Raw genomic sequence first — 21,444 nt, 5'->3', positions numbered from 1 at the left:
GCTACGGCAGCAGTATTGCATACTTATGGGAAAGACGGTTTCAATACATACGCATAAAGTAACGTCCTATATTAGCCTGTGCGGACCACCCTTTCCACCTAAACTGAAATTTTGTTTAAGAAGGGACCTCCTTCAAACTAAATGCTAATCTGTGACGACCCTTAACGCACATGCATATATCGTTGTTTTCCCGGAGCGAAGCCCGAATGTTTGATATGTAATTGCCAACCGGTAATCATTATGGACAAATATCCCAAATACGTTAGTTTCCTTACAATCCAATCATATGCTCATACTTTGTTATAAACTACCAGAACTTTCCCTCACAATCTATGAAAAATAAGCCATGTAGTTTTGTATAAACAAGAGACTATGTATTCTAGGTTTAGCGTGGCAAAGAATTATTTTATTTTCAAACAAACCTATATGATATAAAAACGTGTTTTAGTGCTTTTTCATATTCAAATGCTGCAATCTTGCTCACTTTCCTCTGGTACGCATTTCTTAAACATTCTGAATAATGTTTTAACAGGATTAGCCTAAATACTATTGTTTCTTATTACAATACGTGCACAAACATTGTATTGTTAAAATATTACAAGCTTTTAAATCAACCTAATATGTGAACTATATCTTAGTTATATTGGTCGATCACATATGTGACTAAAGCAAGATATTCTTAAGCCAGCCTAAATGATTGTTTTATAAATCGGCAATAACTAATCATCAGACAGAGATATGTTTCGAATATCGTGAGCACTGTTCATAACCGCAATTGACGTGACCTTCATCAATATTTCAAATGTATGGAGATTGAAAACATGGCGTAATACCTCATTTTCTTGAACAATGACCTCAATGATCAGAGTCAAAGAGGGCATCAAAATCCCGATTAGTGGATAAACTAAAGATAACTATAGCCTTTAGTTAAGTTGCATATATATATATATATATATATATATATATATATATATATATATATATATATATATATATATATATATATATATATATATATATATATATATATATATATATATATATATATTATAAAAAAGATTCAACGGTTACATTATATTTCACAGATGTTTAAAGTTAAGCAGACATACATTAAAGTAAAAGCATAAAATAGGGTTATACATTGGAGTTTTAACTGTCAAACATTTCGAACGGTATCTTTCAAATGCATCTGCAGTTGTGCAGTAACCATTGTAGGTTTTACAGCGCATCGTTGTTGCACATATTCACGGAGGTTTTGTAGCTCAGTTGGCCTGTATGAGGTTTGGTGGCTCAGTTGGCCTCTATGACACTCTCTATCCAGTCGTAGAAGTGGTTAACGCGCGTGTAGATCCCGGGGTAGTCTGGGTGGCCGCATATATAGCCTGTAGAGACCACGCCCGTCAGGGTCCAGTGGCCGTCATGGAAGCACGCCAGCGGACCGCCCGAGTCATACTAGAATATAATGCGAGGTGCCATGTTATGACATTAAGTACATCATTTTACGTAGTATTTGTTACACAAGTTTATAGCGAGCTCGCTGAGCCGCCGTAGGCGGCTCGAGAGATCGCATTTCGTTAACACGTGTATTGCCTATTGGACTGTAGATCTACACTGGTTGTTGTTTTGAAAAGTTTGGTCTCTGCGCGCGCAACCGAACCTGATATCCGGAACATCCGAAACCGGAACTGGAAATTTTCGGATTAAATAACCAGCGTCTCCTGATTGATCATAATGATAAAATAGAAAAAAATGATCAAATTTACGGCTTTTAAAATATTTTAAAATTCTTCTCTCTATTTATTGTTACAATATTTCGAATAAAGCATCAGCATTCTTCGTGTAAAACATTTGTTTTGATTCAGGGACTTTCCCGTTCGATGACGTCATCACAAAATTTATCCAAGTAACGAATGACGTCACCGTTTTGTGTGTACATAGCAAGTGTCAACACCGACCGCTACTCGCATTTTTATTAAAAATGATGACAAAACAAGTAAGTGCTATTATTTATTGGACGATTGCCATTGAGGCACAAACACACGATTGGTTCGGCATGTACTCAGGTACGAAACTTTTTCAAACAACAACCTGTACAGTCAAATACTCGATTTCATAATCATTTCATATAGTGTTTTTCTTTCACTGTCTAAGTCATGCATTACATTTAAATTTAAAGGTGGTAAATCACATTTGAGTATCATTTTAACATGACCAAACTTTATTATCTCATATTCTAGATATCTATTCTCTTCTATTGAAAAATACATGAATTTAGCTTAATTTTTATGCCTCACAAAATGGCATGATTCAAACAAATATTGCTACCTTTGACAATATCTCCTAGTGAGGGAGATAGTGCCCTTATTGACATCTGAGCTAACCTTTCTGGTAAAGAACATTCCAAATTAATTATTTGATAATTACTACAAATAGTGCAATGTTTATAGATACTATAAAATGTGATTGATTCAAGCAATCAAAAGATGTGATCAAATGTGATTAACCATATTTAAAACATAAATTCAAATAAGATATAAATAACTTTGAGGTGGGTAACGTGACAGTCGCTACCTTTAGTACGGTGGCTGACTTGACAGTCTCTACCTTGAGTACGGTGGGTGACGTGATAGTCGCTACCTTGAGTGCGGTGGGTGACGTGACAGTCGCTAACCAAAATGACTTTTAAACAGTAGTTAGGAATAAACAAATTAATCCTAGTATTTTGGTACTTAAAAAATTATATACTTACAAGTGTAAAATTATCAAAGTGTTATATCAATGGTATTAAATAACATGTTTTGGTGGGTGACATAATTATCGCTGACCTACCTTGCATTTATTTCTCAATTATGGTAATTTGAAAATTACTTTGACTTAAAATGCTCAAAAAGGAAAATAAAACAAATATGCTGCATGGCCCTTGTGAAATGTAAGTACAGTATGCAACATTGAGAAATCATTGCTGATGCCAGTGAAAATTAGCAAGAAGGTAGCAACAGTTGGCTGTTCTAAATTTTTACATTGTAGGTTCTAGTTGATTGTTTAGTGTTTTAAGGAGGTAATGCCAAGGACATACATACAAGATTAATATATTTATCCTTGGTATATACAAATCTTTGTTTGCTGCACTATATGTTTATAGTTTCATGTGTTACGCAACTTTCACCTTCGATATATCTTCTCTTCAGGTGTACATAATTATCGAAGTATAGGTCAGTTTATGGTTTAGAAAATTACTTATTAAAATATTAGAGTTATTTAGTTACAAGGACTGTTCTGTTGCTCTTATCCGCAGTTGGTATTCGAACCATATATATTTTACCAGATTCGTGCAAAATAAGGTGATTTTATCTCAACTATACACAGTCGGCAAATTAATTAGCACCATTTTTACAAACAAAAGCTTGTGTGGGCTTTTCAAACATTAACTCATGTGAGCTTTTTAACTGACAATATACTGTTCTAAATCATAACAGAATATCAATTAAATGTTATTCTTTGTAAAATTTTCCTAAGCAAGGTAATCATGCTATTATACAGCATTGCAGTTTACCTATATATTTTTCAAAAGGTCAGATAGCTTAATTGGAAGGGCAACCCAGGCCAATATCATATAATCAATATCATCAGATGGCTCATGGGTGGATTCGGGTTCGAATCCCGATCTGACCGTCGTAGGTAAACCTGTGGTTGCAAGGCTGACAACTGATAGTGTGACAATCTGTTTTGGGCGGGGTTTTGGGCTAAAAGTTCTGTCCATCAGGTCACATGAAACACTTTAATATGGCTCGTTTGTTGTTTAATTGCTGATGAACATAATAATTAAAAGTTAATTTCCTTATTGTTTTATACCAGTGCCTATATTATTACCAGTCTTTACGAACTCCACGTTCTTCTGTTAGGAAGTGCCTATATACATATAATAATTGTATTTGAAGTGATATTATGGGCATCTAACAGTATAAAGGTGTCTATCGCAACCGTTGTATATTTTTTGCTGTTTTCACTTCATATACACTTATATTTGTTAATGCAGCATCAACATAATAAAACAATATCCCGGAAAGAGAAAAATAATCCATTTGAATATCAACCGTACTTCCGTTTTGACAACTGAAGACAGAAATGATTCGATGTACGATGTGAGTCTAAATGTAGTTTTCTTGCAGTTTCGTTCATACGACACAAAAACACAATTTTGTTTTACGGATCATTTCGGCTTAGAGGATTGGGTGAGTCATGTAAAATATCGAAATAATATATATTTGTTATATACAACTGGTAGCAAGATGAGTTGTAGATAATTGGTCATTTACCACATTTTAACTTATTCTATTCTTTTGACCTGTTAATTCTTTTCAGCTCAAGTCAACAGTGAAAAATGCCCATAATACACTTTAAATATCATGTTTATTAAAGTTTTTGTTATTTTTTTTCTATTAAACATTAATCGAGCTCGCTTTGAGGCTTTGCCTTATTTCATATAACATTTAAATTTATAGAATTTGAGACGAATTGTAAGTTGATTCCAGGAATTTCTTTTTAGCGAGAGTTGAGAATTTCTTGGAAAAGTAAAATAAATTATGCGATAAGATTACACGGTGGATAGATATTTTATCTATCACGCTCTATTATAGAAATGTGTTCAATGCTGAGAAGTCATTTGTTTATGTTGACTAGTTGTTTCATATCCCAAAATTTTGCGGAGTAATTTAATCTTACGTGGCAGGCGTCTCTGCCCGCATCGTTGGCGCAAATAACAGACTCATCGATGACTTGTTGAGCATCCCACTCAAGTTTATTGTAGTTGACGGCGCAGACGGAAGTGGGCACGATCTTCACACTCGCATGGTGCGGTATTTCCGCACTAAATTCAGCCTCTGAAAAACAAACCAGTGAGGTATTGGTAGAGAAAAAATGATGGTAGTCATACTTAAAAGAGAGTTATAGAGGATATTTGTTCATGTCCGTGTAAGATCGTTTGTTATTTCACGAGTGATCATAGAAATTATATTTTCACGAGTGGCGCAGCCACGAGTGAAAATATTATTATTCTATGATCACGAGTGAAATAACAAACGATCTTACACTCACATGAACAAATTTTCTATTTCTATAAACCCCTTTTTCAAGAAAAAAATTAACAGCTGTTTCCCTTTCGCTGAAAAGTTACCCTTTCTCGGAGTTGCTCCCGTAGTGTGCCTCAATAAATGTCAAAATACAAAATGACGTCATTAGTATGACGAAATGACGTCATTATACCAGCGGAATTTCCAGTTAAAACTCTTTTACAATGTAAATAAACGGTGAATTTAAGCATAAAATAAAAAGAAAATGTGTTGGATTTGGTGTAATGTCGATTTTAATTCACTCGTGATCATAGAAAATATATATAAAATTATTTATGATAATCTAAAAATAGAAAAGTAGTTCCGAAAAATTGTTATTTTCATCGGTGAAATTAACAATTTGTTATTTTCACTGCTGTTATTTCACTGCAGAAATGTCATATTTTATCATTAGGTATAAAAGAAACATAAATATTCCGATGCTAGTGTCTTTCTGCAGACTGCAAACACTTTGTTGAATCATAAGAATATGATTGACAAACAAAGAAATACAGTTTTCTCATGATCGATTTGGATCTTGGCATCAGTACTCAACAATAATGGTTTTTCTTTCTTTGAGAAAACAAATCTCCAAAATCTTAAATGTTTTATATTATTTTTCATACGTGTTTTTAATTCATGTAAAGGCAAGAACCTACCGTGCGATAGCTTTCCCCAGCCTGCAACGACGCAGGAGCTGTGATCGGGCGCCGTGTAGTCGGGCTTGATGCAGATGGTGTTCACGTACTCGGTCATGTGAGCGGGCCTGCTCAACTTAAGTAGGGCGATATCATAGAGTTCCTTTTCCTCAGACTTCTCTAAATTAGGCACGTGCAAAAGTCTGATTTGTTTGAGATGACATTTACAAGTTTCTGTTTAATACGGAGTTGACACTTGAAAACCTTTCTTGGCACATTGGCAATAACTTGTTATAAATTGGCGTGAACATAAACGGGCTTGTGATACATTTGAGTTAACCCTGAAAATTCATACAGCGATTCGACACTGCTACAAGTGAGATACATTAGAGTTGATACTATCAAGCATGCGATACCCTGGCGTTGACACGAGATGCATTGAAATTGATAAATTGAAAAGTGTGAAAAATTGAAATTAGCACATTCAAGTGTAGGACACATCCACGAGTCCGATGGAATTTAACTGACATTTGCAAGTGCAAATTTGAGATACAATGAAGGAAAAGTTTGATCAAATGGCATGATAAACATGTGTATACAAGCATGTGATACACTAGAATTAAAACATGTTAGCACACTATTGGAAAGATCGAGATAAATATGTATTGTAAAGAAAATATGAATTACTGTGAAACACACTGATATAGCTAGGTCACTCTTAAATAAGATACTAGTAATAAAGGAGCTCAATCTAGCAGCAGCCACTCACGACTGTACTTGGGGTGTGCGACTATCTTGTCCAAGGTGATGTTCTGCTCCGTACCTTCCTCTCGACCTTGCACGTGCTCCCCGAGCACCACGCGCCAGTCTTTTATGTCCGCAAAGGGTCTACATGACTTCTCACTAAAGGCATGATCTTGTATTACACAGATGGTAAGCGTGTGGCTATGAGAATAATTGGTAAAACATCATTTTGAATGAAAAATAATCTAATTAGATCTATAGCGAAAAATCAACTTCTCTGAACAAAATTCACAATCAAATATATATAATATATATATATATATATATATATATATATATATATATATATATATATATATATATATATATATATATATATATATATATATATATATATATATATATATATATGAATTTCCTTTCTGGAAATGTAAATATCTTGTAATATTTGTGTACAAATGCTGGGTCAAATTGTAAGAAATAACACGATACACCTCGAGCGTGACCTATTCGTCATCGATCAGAACCGATTCAAGTATGAAATCTTTAGGAATAAAGACACACCTTCGCGTTGGTCCAATGAAATCACTCATGTGTTTAAAATGTCGGCCAGTTGAAAGGTATGTAAACAAAGGTTTCAAACGGCACTGGGCAGTTAGTTTTGATTCATAATGTAACGGGAAGAACGGTAAGAATGTGTTTTTCATACGTTTTATTGAATTATAGTACCGAAGTCCGTGAACTTTGCAGGAAAAATACCCTTTACTCCGTTATTATTTCAGTCTTTGCTCGGGTCAGATCGATGACGAGTAGGTCATACGAGTTGTGTATCGTGTTATTTCTTAAAATTTGACCCAGCACTTGTAAAAATATTGCAAGATATGTACATTTTGAGAGAGTCAATTCATTATGTGTTGAATAAAACCGAATTCATGAAAATCGCTGCACAGTTAAAGAAGTAATGGCTGTTCAAAGGGATGCACTCTGTTCTGAAAGTATTTTTTCAGAGAAGATGATGTTTCGTTATAATTTGATTATATTTTATTCAAAATGATGAACTAAAAGTACTAATTAATATCAAAGCCGCACGCTAACCACCAGTGGTGTTTTACAATCTCATATAAAAAAATTAAACTGTGACATGATCGTTGTGCTTATGTCGATTGAAGTTTTCAAACAAAAAGCAATACTGTAAAGGTATAGATGCTGTTTTAATTTATGTTTTTTTAATTACGTATTGCGAAAAAAAGTTAAGGTGTTGTTTTCACATTGCGCTTATATTCTGTTGCGTTGTTGCTGCTCTTGTTTCACGCAAACCAAGTACACACGGATGACTAAACTACCCTATACTCCCCTAGTTTTTAACACATACATAGTATGTGTCGAAAAAAAGTAAATGCGATAAAACATTAGTTATTAAAGAACTTCATATATTGATATTTTCCATGAAATGCGACGTTAACCTTTGGTCTAGGGCTACATGTAGTGTGTACAGCACGCGGTCTTAAAACAGGTGTGGATGTTTAATTCAAGTTATTTTAATTCTCCCAGATAAGTGATGACGTTTAAGTGTGAACAAGCTATATTATTCTCCTACGAGACCTTCATCTGTTAATTTGACCTTGACCTGTCAGGATGATATACAGGAGATACGATCGACACGCTGTATTCCAACGGTGATAATCGCGACATTTTTAAATGGTCCTATGCATTATGAAATTACAATCCATGCAAGCTGCATTGAAGCCATATTTAATCTTTGACCTTTAGGTTTGTTCTTGACATTCGACACACCAACTCCACGTGTAGAACATGTATGGCAAGTTAGTTTACAATTGCCTGATTGAAAATAAAATCACAGTACGGATTAGCCGTTAAAAATCATATTCTACGTTCGATCTTAATTTTTGAGACAGATACTGATGTTATGCGCTCACTAGTCGTATCTACATGGTAACCAATTTATGACAACTGTCGTGAATATTATATGAGATTTTGTATGCGACGTTGATTGGCGGATTGCCGCGAGTTGGCACGTTATTATTATTATTATTATTATTTGACGTCATGTATATTTGTGTTGTTGTTGACGGGCAGTTGAATTAAAGGATCGAACCTTAACAGTCGTTTTGTGCATATCAACTTAAAGTACACCATTATACCTTCGTGAAAACAACATTGTTAGATTAATGATTAAGTTATAGTCCCCACGAGCATCGGTACCGAGGAAGAGACGTACGTACGGACGAGTACATTGCGTAAATCCCCTTTAAGAGGTCATAAAAGAAAGTGGTGCAATATTATATGCAATAAGATTGGGTCATAGAAGACCAAACAGTAAATGCAAGTATCTTTCCATGGATATTTTATTTGTGCCGAACTTTGAGTATCGACATTTCCATTTCCATTTTGCATTTGGCTAAAAAGCAATTGTAATGCTTAAGGGGAATAAATGTTATTGTTGTTTTTGTTGAAACTCACCATATGCAGTGCGCAGCAGTGAGTAGCCACTGCGGGTGAATTAGGGACGCTCCACATGAATGGGGTCGCAAAAGCAGTTCCGGGTGTTTGTGTCCTAACATCAAGTGCATGGACGCCAGCCACGGCCACTGCCCCGGCTGTGACACCTCGCCGCCTACAACGCGCTTCCTAGCGTCCTTTTCCACAATGGCGGTTTTGCCGCACGATTCGTTGTGTTCTTACACAGATACACATGTATAGAAAAATGACATTGATAACTCTTATCTGTAATTTACAGATGTCATTCAAACAATCACTTGATTTTAAAAGTGTTACTTGTCAGGAAAACCAGCCGTCGATTTATGTAAATTGTACTTTTTTAGAACGGTAAAATTATAAATTAGTCATATGCACTTTCTAGTTTAACATTACCCGTACGCTATAAAGTCGAGCAAGGTTTCGCAATCTCATTGGCGGACATTATTGCTCAAGGCCAGTTTGCCAAATGTCTCAGGCTGGTTTGAAGCAACGCTGGCCGCCAGGGGCATAATACCCATTTTCGCATTATGGGGCATGCATGCAACTTGTATTTGATAAAAAAAGAAAATATTTAATAAGTGAACGCAATCATTAGGAATTCAAAATTATCATATTTATTAAACACATCGTATTTGCAAAATACAGTTACTTACCATGCGGCGGCAAGGAATCTGAAAACCAAACATTTAAGGTTCAATGCAGCAGAACATGTAATAGGATTTTTAAATACTGCATACCCATTACTGTTTTAAACAATAAATGTATACATTTTATGTTTATTATATATATATTATATGATGTATTGATGGATAGATGGATTGATGGATGGAGGGTTAAATCGATAGAAAGAAAGAAAGATAGATAGATAGATAGATAGATAGATAGATAGATAGATAGATAGATAGATAGATAGATAGATAGATAGATAGATAGATAGATAGATAGATAGATAGATAGATAGATAGATAGATAGATAGATAGATAGATAGATAGATAGATAGATAGATAGATAGATAGATAGATAGATAGATAGATAGATGAAGCCAGACAGATCTAAACCATAATTTGTAGGTACAGTAATCATAGTTATTGATTTCTTCATTTCAAAAATACGACAGAAAAAAACACAGCAACATTTAGTTAATTATGCCATTTACATAGTTGTTCATCTTTATTGATATTTTGAAATTTTCAAGGGCCTTTAAGTATAATCAAGACGTAAGTCTACTATTGTATCGCATTGACGTCCTTTCACGATATTTCATTTACAGTATTAAAACCCAAATTAGAGTGAAGATTTCAAGTGTTAAAGAACGATTAAATGCAAATTTTATTTTACTTAAATTTATCGACTTTAATGAAAATCAGTAAAATTGAGCTTAGTTTGATAATAATCTCTTATATTGCATGCTGATTATATTGTAAATATTTTATCAATTTACATTACATGCATATTATTTTTATTACACGATCAATACATGATATAAATAATATGTTACACGTACTACAGCCTTCGAAAGTCACTTGATACCCGTCTGTTTCCATGGCTACCAAGGGATTCATTGCTCTTCGATGGCCGTCCCCATATGCGTGTCCGGTCTCCAATTGGGTGAGCAAGGCAATACACCGAGAGCGGATAGGAAACCCTGGTCCCTCTATCATAAGCGAACTCTCACCGCACGGAATCTTAAATTCCTGACAAAAATAATATCGTAATTAAAGTAATAACACTCGCGTATTTATGACATATCCACCGTGTTTTTCTTAATTATTACGCAATAGTGTCCAGGAGGTCGTTTTATCAACATATCGTATGGGAACTTAAGTAATATTCGGTCGTACGCTTATATTAAGTGCTATGAACCGGCTTTTTAAAAAAGAAACTGCACATAAAATGTGATAACATGTAAGATTTGGGCTTAATTATACGACGGAGTAATGTGACTTAAAAACCTCATCTACTTAACATTTGATAAATTCTCCTATTTACAAACCAACAAATTCATTGCGTGGTCTTATGTTCACAAAAACAACGATTTCATCGGAAGGCCTTGTTGCAGGTTATACATAAATTGACCCAGACCATTTCCCGATAAACTGTCTGATTGCTAGACTTAATTGTCATTTCATATGTATATACGTGTTAATTGGCTAACCACTTAATGTTTATAACATACTACCGCCTAGTGTTCCATGGGTATATAATAAGTACTTTTTGTATTAAATCAAGAAGTCATTACAGGCAAGACACGCAGGGGTGTAGGATTCACAATTTCTAGTTGTCGCGGGCGAGGTCCGTTAAGGGTCTCGCATTTATCTTGCTGATAAGAATATTTTTAGGACTTCAAAAGGCGATTGCGTTACAGATAAAACACCAAAAATGAATCTAAAAGAATAGTTTCGTTCGTAAAAACAGTGGCCATAGGATTCTTTTCCGTGAAAGAAAGCTTTTGAATGATTTTCGAGACGTGGAATTCTTTAATGCCTGTCACCTTGAATGAACAACCACTAAGAGGCTTGTCAAGTTGCTAGAAGATGATCTAAAAAAAACGACGGGCTGATCACATTACATATCCGTCCTGACGCAGTTTTGATTTAACACCATAATACTCGTTTCGTTCTCAATAAATCGAAATCATTTAAATAACTCAAATGAATTCGTCATATCAAGCCCGGGGTCTAACCTTACCGAAATGAGTTCATGTATATTGTCAAAATTATCGGTTATTTATTAGCACAATGGGCAATTAAGAAGATCGTGACTTACCTTCGGCTGGTCGTTCTCTTCCACAAACTGAACAAGTTCGGAGTTGCATGTCCTGGCATAGGCAATCTTAAACGCGGGCGTCTGCTCGGTAGCTGGACCGGCAAGGGTGATTCGCATTGACGTGATCATCTTCTCCTTGTCAAACTGGAACTTCCGGAGCTCGGACCCGAGGCACTCTGTAGAGCTTGGCGTGATGGAACCCTTGCAGTTGTCCACATTCCCCTATAATTGAAGATATGTGTTTGGTATGTTAGGCTCCGTTTAAACCGCTATCATTCTGCAGTATTAAGCATATTGTTTGAGAATTATTACATATTTGAACATGTATTGAAAAACGGTATAACATGGCATATTAATAGATTGTGAAATTATGCTATGATAATAGATAAATACCAATTGTATTGCATCATTTAAATACATTGAATTTATCGCAACATGCGATACTGATTTGAACGTTTTAACTTAAGTATTTTTCTACCAAATTGTATAAAAATAGTTCATATCCAAACATTTTTTGACCTCAGGATGGTAGGTTTGCATAGGGGTGCTCCTACACAGTGAAAGATGCAAATGTCATTGATTTTGCATATTATCCTTTTCGTAACAAACTTGTATTGTAAACAAACGTTAAACTATTAAGTTGGATTTGTAAAAAGAAACGCTGTGCAATTAGAAAATGCTGGCTGGTTGATCTTGTGTACCGGTAATCATGTATTTGAACACTAGCTCTAAGGAAGCGTGCATTACATGTATTACGCAGGTGTTGTGTTAGACAAAACGACAGTTTGATCGTCCATCGAAATCATCCAATTCAAATAAAATTAATTATTTTGTTCGACTATTTTTGTGACTATTTGAAATAGTGGACACGATGTGCAACAATGTGTAGTTTACAGGAACTTGTACCTACTCGTGAATGGATGAACAACAGGAATTCAACAAACTAGAACTTAATGGGTTCTCAATGAGCTAAATATGTTTACCTTTCAACAGAGCCATTAATTTAATTACATGGTACAGAGCTACCCAACAAGATATTGTTGTTGCGTGTTAAACGCAAAAGACAGTTAAAAGTAATTGTTAAGTTCGTTTGGGATATGTATCATAAAGTAAAATAATGTGTAAAATCATGTAACATCTATTCCGATTTTTTTTAATGCAGTTGGTGTTAGGAAGGGGAGGTTATAGCGCCGATTTGGTTTTCATTCTTTGTTAATGACCGTGAACTTTATTTGCAAAATGAACCTAATTCGGGATTAATATTTCACGATATTGTGTTAATGCTTTAACTTTTTGCAGACGAATTGGCAATTTTTGCGAAATCGCCAGATGAATTACAAACCAATATTAACATTTTGCGCTCATATTGTAATACAAGGAGACTTACGGTTAATGCAGACAATGGTTTTCAGAAATAGGGGCAGACTGTTATCAAATGAAAAATGGAACTTCGATGGCAAAGAATAAGTGGTTGTAGACTTCGATGGAAAATAATGTATGGTTGTAGGCAAAGAATTAATGGTTTAGATAAAAGAAACTCGTTGTTAGATTTAATTTATCCTCGTAAAATAAAGACACATACTTAAACATTTTGAATTAACACAATGTGTATGTATATCACAATCAAATGTAATATGTTTTATAATAAAAAACTAGGTATACCGTATATACATATTTGCATACCGTAGGTACTGAAATTATATGATTATGAATCTTCTTAATCGTGCTTTGTTTTGTTATACTGACGATGTACATTGTGCAAGTCATAATAATACACATGTTCTGTTCTGCTCTATTCGAAAAGGCGTTGATTCTACTAGAAATAAGTCACATTGCAATACACTCGTGTGTTTTCTGTAATACAAAGGAAAATAAATGTATTATACAAATAACTTACAATGGAGATAAACATGTGTTACATAAAAACATCGCATTGATTATGTTTACCTGGCGAACGGTTTTGCTATTTCCAGCTGCTTCAAACAATTTCAAGATTAGGTTCTTTGCATCAACCGCGGTCCTTGACTCCACATTACACCTGCTACAAAGCAATTGTAACATCAGCAGACGGGCGACCAAGCCGAACAAGTTAAAAAACACAGTTACATCCATGCTGTCATATATAAGAATGATAGATACGAGGTTTTGCGTCGTCTATATAGTGAACAAGAAGCGATCAGGTGCAACCGTGCGAAGCTATGTTTATACATTTTGCCTTTTTTTACGCGCTTCATTGCTTGTAACCATAGGCGCTCGATGGCAATGTTTTATTTATTTATTTATTTATTATTTTTTTGTTTTAGTTACCTGTTGTTTATTATAATGCAAAGACATACTAAATCAATAAAAATATTAACAGGAATAATTAATGTGTATGCAATTTACAATATCTTTTGTTGATTACCCCATTAATTGAGTGAAACAATAGTTACAGGGATTTATCACATCGTCTGTGGATGTTTCTGTTGAAACTGAAAGAAGATAGAGAAATAGATTTACCGACCTCCGAAGCAATCTGACTTTAATAGTGTTCTTGACAGTGTATGTTCTTCGTCTAGTCATTTTAATTAATACGAAACTATTTTATTAGATTTTAACACTGACGTTTCTACATATTTTAGATCAAACACACTTGTTTCAGCTTTTACCTCTTTTATTGAAATGTTTAATTTTAGTCAACTTATATATGACCCTACAAGAATATGTGATACTTCTTCTACAACTATAGATATGATTTTAGTGACTGATCCTGGACCCGTATTCACCAAAAAATTCTTAGACTTAAGTCTAAGAATAAAGAAAATTCTTTAAATTATAATATTCAATGATTTCTTTAATTTTGAGTCAAACTCTGCAGTAAACATCTCTATCTATATTATTCTTCATATAGAACATTTTGTTAATGACATAATCACCAGTGGAGGCCTGTATATATTTAAACACTGAACACATTTTTCTTGGTTCTAAGTCTAATTTTTATTCTTAAGTCTAAGAATCGGTTGGTGAAGACGATAAAATATCTCAATCCGGTGTTATTGGCACGTCTTTCAGTGCCCATTGTATGATTTTTTTTGTACGCGAAAGACACATAAGTTAGTCATTGGTGTTCACAATAATATTTCAACACGTTCCATGAAAAACTATAGCAAAGAGGATTTTCAAGCTAATTTATTAGCTGCTTATTGGACTCCAGTTTATCTTAGTGATAACTCATTAGATGCATAGGAACAATTTAAGAAAATTGTTATGTCAATTGTAGACAATATTCCACCTGTTAAGAAATTGAGGATTAAACAAAAGACAGAACCTTGGATTGGTTCAGATATTTTTAATTCAATAAATGAGAGAGACAAAGCTTTTTATAATTATAAGAAAAACAAAAAGGATGAAAATTGTATTTATTTAAAAAAATTACGTAATTAGACTCAAGATCTAATTAGTACAGCCAAGAAAAAATTATTTGCAGAGGCTCTTGAAGAAAATAAAAATGATTCCATGTCACTTTGGAGAATTATACCAAATCTTGGCTTACCATCAAAGAAAGCTTTGTCTTCTTTTAGTGCAAATGTTTGTTTTAATATTGATGGGAACATTTGTTTTGACAAAGAATCTATAGCTAAATCTTTTAACACATTTTACACTACTGTTGCCTCAGTGCTTGTTGAGAAACTTCCAGCAAGGGTTAATAAATTTGGAAATCTTTTGTTACTGCATTTTATGCAAGATTAGGTGTTACTTTAAATAGTTATTCCTTTTTTACATGTTACTGAAGTCAGATACTTAAATACTTATCTCAGCTCAGTGCAAATAAAGCTACAGGTCTAGATGGTATTCCCTCTCGATTTATTAGATATGGGGCTCCAGCTATTTCTTATCCGCTTACGCATGTTATCAATTTGTCTCTTATACAGGGTGTGGTGCCAGAGGAGTTAAAGTATGCTAGGGTCATTCCTATTTTTAAGAAAGATGATAAAACAGCTGTTGGAAATTATCGCCCAGTTTCTATTGTAAGTATTATTTCCAAGGTCTTTGAGAGGGTTGTTTATGAAAAGGTAGAGTCCTATTTCAAAGCCAATAAGTTTTTTTTTATAAATTTTAGTCTGGTTTTCGACACGGCTATTCAAAGGATACGTGTCTCATCCATCTTACGGACTACATAAGGTTGCAAATGAATAAAGGTCGCCTTATTGGTATGGTACTTCTAGACCTTCAAAAGGCATTTGATACAGTGGACCACTCAATTCTTCTTATGAAACTTAGTGCAGCTGGCCTTAGTGATGATATATTGAGATGGTTTAGGTCATATCTTTCTGAAAGATAACAGCTTGTTGATATCTCTGGCACCTATTTATCAACTGCTGGTATCTTTGCGGAGTTCCACAAGGGTCAATCCTAGGTCTTCTTCTGTTGTTTTTTATATATGTAAATGACATGTCAGCTGTGGTAAAAAACAAGTTATTATTATATGCAGATGAATCAGGAATTTGAGTTTCAGGTAAATGTAAGTCTGTCATTGAATATGCCCTTCAAGAAGATTTGAGTCTTGTTAGTCAATCGCTTGTTGATAATAAATTATCACTTTATTAAGGTAAGACTGAATCAATCTTATTTGGGTCTAAACATAGACTTAGGTCAAATTCATCCCTTGATATTACTTGCAATGGCACTATGATTAATCCAACTTCTTCGGTCAAATATCTTAGAGCTACCATAGATCAATCTCTGTCTTTTGATACAATGGCTTGGTCTGTTTTGCAGAAGGCTAATGCCCGGTTAAAATACTTGTATCGTAAAAAGGACTTCCTTACCCAACATACTAAGAAACTCCTTATTATGTCCTTGATTCAATGCCCCTTTGATTATTGCTGTTCAATATGGTACCCCGGTCTAACTCAGTTGCTTAAACACAAGCTACAGGTTACTCAAAATAAGCATATAAGGTTTGTACTTAATCTTGACGCAAGGTCACATGTTGGTCCACAACACTTCCGCTTTCTCAATTGGTTACCTGTCAGCAAACGTATTGACCAGATTATCCTTTGTCATGTTTTCAAGGTCAAAAATGGTTTAGCTGCTGATTATATGGAAGAGTCGTTTATCCCCCAGGATTCTGTTCATTCATATAAGACAAGGTCATGTAGTAGGGGTGGTTTTGCAATTCCAAAGGTCAAAGGTTTTGGTTCCAAGTCCTTCTGCTCTCTTGGTTGCTCATTGTGGAACAGCCTACCAGCTGACATATCCAGTATTGGAAAGTTACCTTCATTCAAAATAGCAGTTAAGATGTACCTGATGGACAGTTTATAATTTTCTCATTTTTATATCATTATTATCTATGTAACATTATTGTTACGGTATAGGAATATTTTAATCAGTTCATCGAGATATAGTCATTTGATGATTTTTTTATAATTGCTGAAGTTGTGATATTGTTTTTATCAGCTTTCCTTTAGTTGATATTAAATTATTTTTTATTACGTTTTAAGGACATTGCGTAATGTGTAATTTTGTGTCTTAATTCCAAGTATTTTCTAGATTTTTTGAAATCCATACATATATTTTTATATTCCTTAATAGTCTATTCCCTACTGTGAATACAATATGCCAAATATAGATTTGTACTGTGATAATAAAATTAGGCCATTTATCTGTGATATAATTCCATTTTACAATGTGTACTAATATGAACTTTAGTTTAAGGTTAATATTTTAAAGGCTGTTTTAAAAGCTACTTTTTGTTAGTGAAAAGCTCTCTATGTCATGCCACCAGCACAAAGGACCACAATGGAAATAAGAGTCGCTCTTTTTGTGTTGCCCTTGGTGTTGGTGTGCATGTCATGGTTTATTTATTCACATGTGTTTTACGATTCTGTATTATACATGTTGTTTTAAATGTCCATAATGTATGTGTATTCCATGCCGAAATAAATCAATCAATCAACCAACGAGCGAGGTTCCCGGCCCTAGCTAGCGCTTTTCAATAAGCGAGCGGGGTAACAGCGATTTAATGACGCACTGCCGTAGTTTGAGAAAATGGCGAGTGGCTTACCTTAGTTTAAACCTATTTATTTTAGCTCGATTGCATCGAAAGCCTAAGGCTTATATAAACGCTCTCGAGTTCGTTTCCTGGGCCTAAAACCAGTACTTGGTGTCTATGGGGGAGATCTAAAGAACGCTCCCTCGGTGGGGCTCGAACCCGTGACCTCCCGGTCGCTAGGCGGAAACCATACCATATCGATTATACCTCGGCGACCTTGGCTTACCTTGTCATTGTCAATGCTGATTGCCAAGGCCTTTTTTCTAGACGCTAGGCATAAATGGGTTAACACAAAACAGAAACAGACACCCGGATTTAAGTTTTTCAAAAAACGTTAATAGTGCGGATTGTACAGGCTAATCTGGTACTACATTATGCACATGAATTAAGTTCATTTTCCCCGGAACACGGCTTACATTATTTGTTGCGTTTTTCTATCAGTCCGGATATTCATCAGACGGAGTGAGTTGCAATATATACAGACGATGACAAAGTATTGAGATGTTTGTTTGAATGATGTTTATAACAGGTTTATCGAAACATAAACTTCTCTAACGAGCCAATAAAACATAGACCAATAAATAAGGACAAGTGGACATATCAATGAGAAGAAATTCGTAACACTTAAATCGGAACCAAATAGTATTACTGTCAACATGTACTACAACGAAATTGTATTGCTATCGACATGTACTGGAACCAAATAGTATTACTGTCAACATGAATTGCAACCAAGCAGTATTACTGTCAACATGTACTGCAGCCAAATAGTATTACTTTCAACATGTACTGAAACCAAATAGTATTACTGTCAACATGTACTGTAACCAAATAATATTACTGCCACCATGAACTGCAACCAAATAGTATTACTGTCGACATGTACTGCAACCAAATAATATTACTGCCAACATCAACTGCAACCAAATAGTATTACTGTCAACATGTACTGTAACCAAATAATAATACTGCCAACATGAACTGCAACCATATAGTATTACTGTCAGCATGTACTGCAACAAAATATCTTTACTGAATAGTATGACATTCAACATGTACTTCAACCAAATAGTATTACTGTCAACATGTACTGTAACCAAATATAATTACTTTCAACATATACTGCAATCAAATATAATTACTTTCAACATGTACTGCAACCAAATATAATTACGTTCAACATGTACTGCAACCACATAGAATAACTTTCAACATGTACTGCAACAAAATATAAATACTTTCAACATGTAGTGCAATGGGCAACGAGCTGATCTTTAATGCATTATCGGGGATACTAATGATGTATGACCACACTGTTGCCTGTTGGTCGTGCACTTACTCAAAAGGAATCTTATCACATCAAAAGTGAGCTCGAGGAGCTGACGATTCTTCTGAGCTTGCAAACTCTTCGGCATGCACCTAAAAGGAACTCCGCAATTCACCGTCATAACAGACCACAATGCACTAAAATATTCACCGGGAAATAAGGCAGGTAAACGTTATGTATTGAACGATAGGGAGTGCGTCTTAAACAAGTGAAACTCACGGTCATTTACGTATTTTACCGTTAGATTAAACTTCAATAAACCTAAAACTGGCCTGTTCTTTTCCCTCATTTAAATTCGAACAAATCTTTGACAATTTTTTTTTTACCTTTTTTCTTTTTTTTTTAAATATTAATTTTTACGTGAATAATATTGTATTTTTACGCTTATGTACGAGTTGTAAGTTTAAACCCAATAAGGTAAAATTAACCCCTTGAAAAACTATATTTACACCTGTGTAACATATTTGCACTCAGCCGAACGAAAACAAACATTAATATATGCTAACATATTTTCACTCAGCCGAACGAAAAAACATTAGTAGATGCTATCAATAATTAGAACATACATTAAAAACACATTTTCTATATGGTCATTTGAAGTTGGCAGATGTATTGCTTAAGGGCATTAAACTATCATACAAAAGCAATAATCAACTTAATATGATGTAAAATCCATTCGTTTTCGTATTTTATGTGTATTTTCAATTTTTCGCATTTCAATTATAGCTTACGATCTTGTAACACTTTTGACAATCTACAGAAAACGGTGAACTTTCATCCCAATCTAAGATTAACGAACCTATCTTGTTAAATTAATATAACAAACGCACAGTCTATGACAGTGAACAAAGAACATAGCTTGAACGCTGGATATCCCCGAGGCGACCACCACCACCGAAGGTAGCTGGTGACCCCCTCTCCCCTCGGTGACCACCACCACCGACGCTACCCGGTGATCCCCTTTCCCCTCGGGTATCACCATAACCAATGCTACCTGGTGATTCCCTCTACCCTCGGTGACCACCACCACCGACGCTGTCCGGGGTGATTCCCTCTCCCCTCGGTGACCACCACCACCGACGCTACCCGGTGACTCCCTCTCCCCACGATGACCACCTCCACCGACGCTACCCGGTGATACCCTCTACCCTCGGTGACCACCACCACCGACGCTACCCGGTGATCCCCTCTCCTTTCGGGGGCAACCACTACCGAAGTTTCCCGGTGATCCCCTCTCCCCTCGGGGACTACCACCACCGACGCTACCCGATGATCCACTCTCTCATCGGTTACCAACACCACATACCAGGTGATCCCCTATCCCTTCGGAGACCGCCCCCACCGACGCTACCCGGGATGATCGCCTCTCCCCTCGGTGACCACCACCAACGACGCTACCCGTTGATCAACTCTCCCTTCGGAGACCACCACCACCGACGCTACCCGGTGATCCGATCTCCCATTGGGGACCACTACCAACGGCGCTATCCATTGATCCCCTCTCCCCTCGGTGACCACCACCACCGACGCTAACCGGTGATCCTCTCTTCCCTCGGGGACCACCACCACAGACGCTATCCGTTGATCCCCTCTCCCCTCGGTGACCACCACCACCGACGCTACCTGTTGATTCCCTCTCCCCTCGGGAACCAAAACCACCGACGCTCCCCGATGATCCCCTATCCCCTCGGGGACCAACACCAACGAAGCCACCTGGTGATCCCCTATCCCCTCGGTGACCACCACAACCGTCGCTACTCGGTGATCCCCTCTCCCCTCGGGAACCACAACCACCGACGCTACCCGGTGATCCCCTCTCATCTCGGTGACCACCACCACCAATGCCTCCCGGTGATCCCATCTCCCTCTGTGACCACCACCAAAGACGCTACCCGTTCATACACTTTTCCCTCTGGGACCACCATCACCGATGCTACCCGGGTTTATCCCCTTTCCCCTCGGTGACCACCACCACCAAAGCTACCTGGTGATCCCTTATTCCCTCGGGGACCACCACTACCGACGCTACCCGGCGATCCCCTCTCTACTTGGGGACCACCACCACGGACGCTACCCGACGATCCACTTTACCATCGAGGACCAACACCACCGACGCTACCCGGTGATCCCCTCTCCCCTCGGTGACCACCACCACCGACGCCACCCGGTTATCCCCTCTCCAATCGATGACCTCAACCATCGACGCTACCCGGTGATCCCCTCTCCCATCGGAGACCACCACCACCGACGCTACCCGGTGATCCTTTCTCCCCTTGGGGACCACCAACACCGACGCTACCCGGTGATCCCCTCTCCCCTCGGGGACT

The 21,444-nt window shown here is 36.3% G+C and overlaps 2 protein-coding genes across 2 annotated transcripts; both read right to left on the bottom strand.

The window, feature by feature from the left end:
* Window positions 1-1,072: 1,072 nt before the first annotated feature.
* On the bottom strand, window positions 1,073-10,552 carry LOC127864179 (chymotrypsinogen B-like). The gene is made up of 7 exons (XM_052403855.1): window positions 10,495-10,552; window positions 9,643-9,660; window positions 8,972-9,188; window positions 6,516-6,649; window positions 5,768-5,926; window positions 4,723-4,880; window positions 1,073-1,452 (listed from the first exon to the last, which is right to left on the bottom strand). The coding sequence occupies exons 1-7, from the start codon at window positions 10,550-10,552 to the stop codon at window positions 1,291-1,293; spliced, it is 906 nt and encodes a 301-aa protein (XP_052259815.1). The 3' UTR covers window positions 1,073-1,290.
* Window positions 10,553-20,522: 9,970 nt separating this feature from the next.
* LOC127864171 (sericin-1-like) lies at window positions 20,523-20,978 on the bottom strand. The gene has a single exon (XM_052403840.1). The coding sequence runs from the start codon at window positions 20,976-20,978 to the stop codon at window positions 20,523-20,525; it is 456 nt and encodes a 151-aa protein (XP_052259800.1).
* Between the last annotated feature and the right edge of the window lie 466 nt (window positions 20,979-21,444).

Source organism: Dreissena polymorpha, chromosome 1 (assembly GCF_020536995.1).
Source record: "Dreissena polymorpha isolate Duluth1 chromosome 1, UMN_Dpol_1.0, whole genome shotgun sequence".
Taxonomy (NCBI): domain Eukaryota; kingdom Metazoa; phylum Mollusca; class Bivalvia; order Myida; family Dreissenidae; genus Dreissena; species Dreissena polymorpha.
This window is presented reverse-complemented; position numbering and strand designations above follow the sequence as displayed.

Excerpts from the sequence above, each read along its gene's own strand:
- LOC127864179 (XM_052403855.1), bottom strand. The coding sequence starts at position 10,552 with ATGAATCCCTTGGTAGCCATGGAAACAGACGGGTATCAAGTGACTTTC. Across the intron at positions 6,650-8,971 it reads ACTGCTGCGCACTGCATATG|TGAGAAGTCATGTAGACCCT; the intron begins GTGAGTTTCAAC and ends TCATGCCTTTAG. Across the intron at positions 1,453-4,722 it reads CGGGCAGAGACGCCTGCCAC|TATGACTCGGGCGGTCCGCT; the intron begins GTAAGATTAAAT and ends ATTATATTCTAG.
- LOC127864171 (XM_052403840.1), bottom strand. The coding sequence starts at position 20,978 with ATGGGATCACCGGGAGGCATTGGTGGTGGTGGTCACCGAGATGAGAGG.